Genomic DNA, 2,671 nt, shown 5'->3' on the forward strand with positions numbered 1-2,671 from the left:
AAATATTGTTGAGGATTTGCAGGATGCAGACTGGGTAAATGTAATGCAAGATAAACTCAACCAGTTTGAAAGGAGTCAAGTTTGGCATCTGGTTCCAAGACCCAAGGACAGATCAGTAATTAGCACCAAATGGGTCTTCAGAAACAAACTTGATGAAGATGAAACAGTTATAAGGAACAAGGCAAGATTGGTGGTTCAAGGATATAGCCAAGAGGAGGGCATAGACTATGATGAAACCTTTGCTCCAGTTGCAAGGTTGGAAGCTATAAGACTCCTTATAGCCTTTGTTGCTTACATGGAATTTACTCTTCACCAAATGGATGTCAAAAGTGTCGTCCTCAATGGCTACTTGAAAGAAGAAGTGTTTTTCATGCAACCTCCAGGGTTTGAAAGCAAGGAGAGTCCTGATCATGTCTATAAACTTGACAAGGCACTTTATGGGCCTAAGTAGGCTCTCGGAACATGGTATGAAAGATTATCAAAATTTCTGCTTGAGCATGGCAACAAGAGATGTGAACACTTTATTCTTAAAGGAAAAAGGTAAAGACCTTTTAGTAGTGCAGATATACATTGATGATATAATCTTTGGAGCAACTACTGATAAGCTAAGTAAAGAATTTGCTAAACTAATGGGGAATGAATTTGAAATGAGCATGATGGGTGAGCTTAATTTCTTTTTAGGCTTACAATTAAAAAAATTCAAATGGAACTATGATCCATTAGCAGAAGTATGTAAAAGAGTTGCTTAAAAGGTTTAAAATGAATGATTCCAAAGAAATTAACACTCCTATTGCAACATCCACAGAGTTGGATATCATTGAACTTGGTTCATCTGTGGATCAAAAGTTGTATAGGAGAATAATTGGCTCTCTATTTTATCTCACTGCTAGTAGACCTGACATTGTTTTTAGTGTAGGCCTTTGTGCAAGATTTCAGGCAAATCCAAAGGAGTCTCACTTGACTATTGTCAAGAGAATTTTGAGATATCTAAAAGGCACCACTGATCTTTGTCTTTGGTATCCAAAAGGTAGTAACTTCAATCTTTTGGGATATGTTGATGCTGATTATGCAGGTTTTCTTGTGAATAGAAAGAGCACCTCAGGTATGGCACACTTTCTTGGTTCGTGTCTTGTGTCATGGGCTACTAAAAAGCAAAATTCAGTGGCCTTATCTATTGCTGAAGCTGAGTATGTTGATGCTGCTTTATGTTGTGCTCAATTGTTGTGGATCAAACAGCAATTAATGGATTTCGAAATTGATATTTGTTGCACCCCTATTTTTTGTGATAACACTAGTGCCATTAGTATGACAAAGAACCCGGTTCATCATAAGAAAACTAAGCACATAGATGTTAGGCACCATTTTTTGAGGGACAACTATGAGAAAGACTTGATCACTATAGAGTTTTGTGCTACTAATAAGCAGATTGTTGACATCTTTACAAACGCATTAAGTAGAGAGAACTTTGAAAGGAATAGGTTAGAATTAGGGATGATTAAGATCACCTAATGGGACCAGTTCAGAATGCACAATTGAAAAAAAAAACATAAAAAAATTGGTTAGAAAATCTTGAACTTGTGTAAATATCTAGATTATTTTTTGCTCAATCTCATACTATAAATAGTATACTCTTGTGCCATGTGTTAATATGACTCACTGATCCCTAACAAAATTTTCTTTATTTTGGCAAATTGAGACATGATCTAGAGGATTCTCAGTGAAGAACCTGGTTCATCTGAATAGCAAGTTATGTTTTCTACACTCTGCACTATTTGAAATACTAATATTTAAATCATGAGCAAAGTCCTACTCAGGTCCAAAATCTTCAAAAGCATATCCAATTAAGTTTGAACCAGTTCCGTTTTAAACAAGAATCCTCACCATGTTAAAATGCCTAGATTCTAGGGAAGCCTAACCGACTATTCAAACTGAAATTTTAGGGTGATTAGACTTCTATTTGACTAATAAAGCTACCATTGTGTATTAATTGCCCTCCTTTAAATCCCACATCATCATCCCAGCCACTCTCTCATAATTTTTGATAACCGTCGAATTTTTTCTCCCTTCGTTTCACCTTCAAAATTAAATCAAGCCATTTTCTTCCTCACAGAATCAAGAGAAATGACTAACCATCAAGATAATCCCGGTACACCCCCTCCACCTACCCCCTCTGATTCCTACACTACTCCTCAACCTAGCACTACCCCCTCAAGCTAGGAGAAGGTGAGTAAAAATGCTTGCTCAAAAAACTGTGGCTACTGGTGCGCGTTCAAGGAAATTAAACGCACAGTTACAGGCTAGTAGAGCACAAGACTCACAAAATTTTGATGAATCTTTCAAGTCGGCGACTGAGGGGGATGGAACTAGGTCTTTAGATTTTGAGCAGGTAACATCTGTGCAAAACCCTACTACTGAGGTCATCTCTGATTTGGCCAAAATTTTGGAAAATAGATTTGTATTGGTTGATTCTGTGGTAGATGTGAAAATGCCTAAGACAAGAAGGAGAGGAGGTAAAAATAAAATAGAAAAAGAAAAGGGGAGTGAGGGAGTACGGGGTGATGAGAGGGGAAAGAAGTGGTTGATTCTTCACCCACCTCTGAAACTGTTGGAAAGTCTATTTGTGGAGCTGAACCAGAAAAGGTGGAAGAAAGTAGCAAGAATACAGGAGGAA

The 2,671-nt window shown here is 37.4% G+C and overlaps 1 protein-coding gene across 1 annotated transcript; it reads left to right on the top strand.

Moving 5' to 3' along the window:
- Positions 1 to 759: 759 nt before the first annotated feature.
- LOC138869401 (secreted RxLR effector protein 161-like) lies at positions 760 to 1,509 on the top strand. The gene has a single exon (XM_070147017.1). It carries the CDS (start codon positions 760 to 762, stop codon positions 1,507 to 1,509), a length of 750 nt encoding a protein of 249 aa, XP_070003118.1.
- Positions 1,510 to 2,671: the final 1,162 nt, after the last annotated feature.

This window comes from Nicotiana sylvestris, chromosome 5 (genome assembly GCF_000393655.2).
Source record: "Nicotiana sylvestris chromosome 5, ASM39365v2, whole genome shotgun sequence".
In the NCBI taxonomy this organism is placed as follows: Eukaryota; Viridiplantae; Streptophyta; class Magnoliopsida; order Solanales; family Solanaceae; genus Nicotiana; species Nicotiana sylvestris.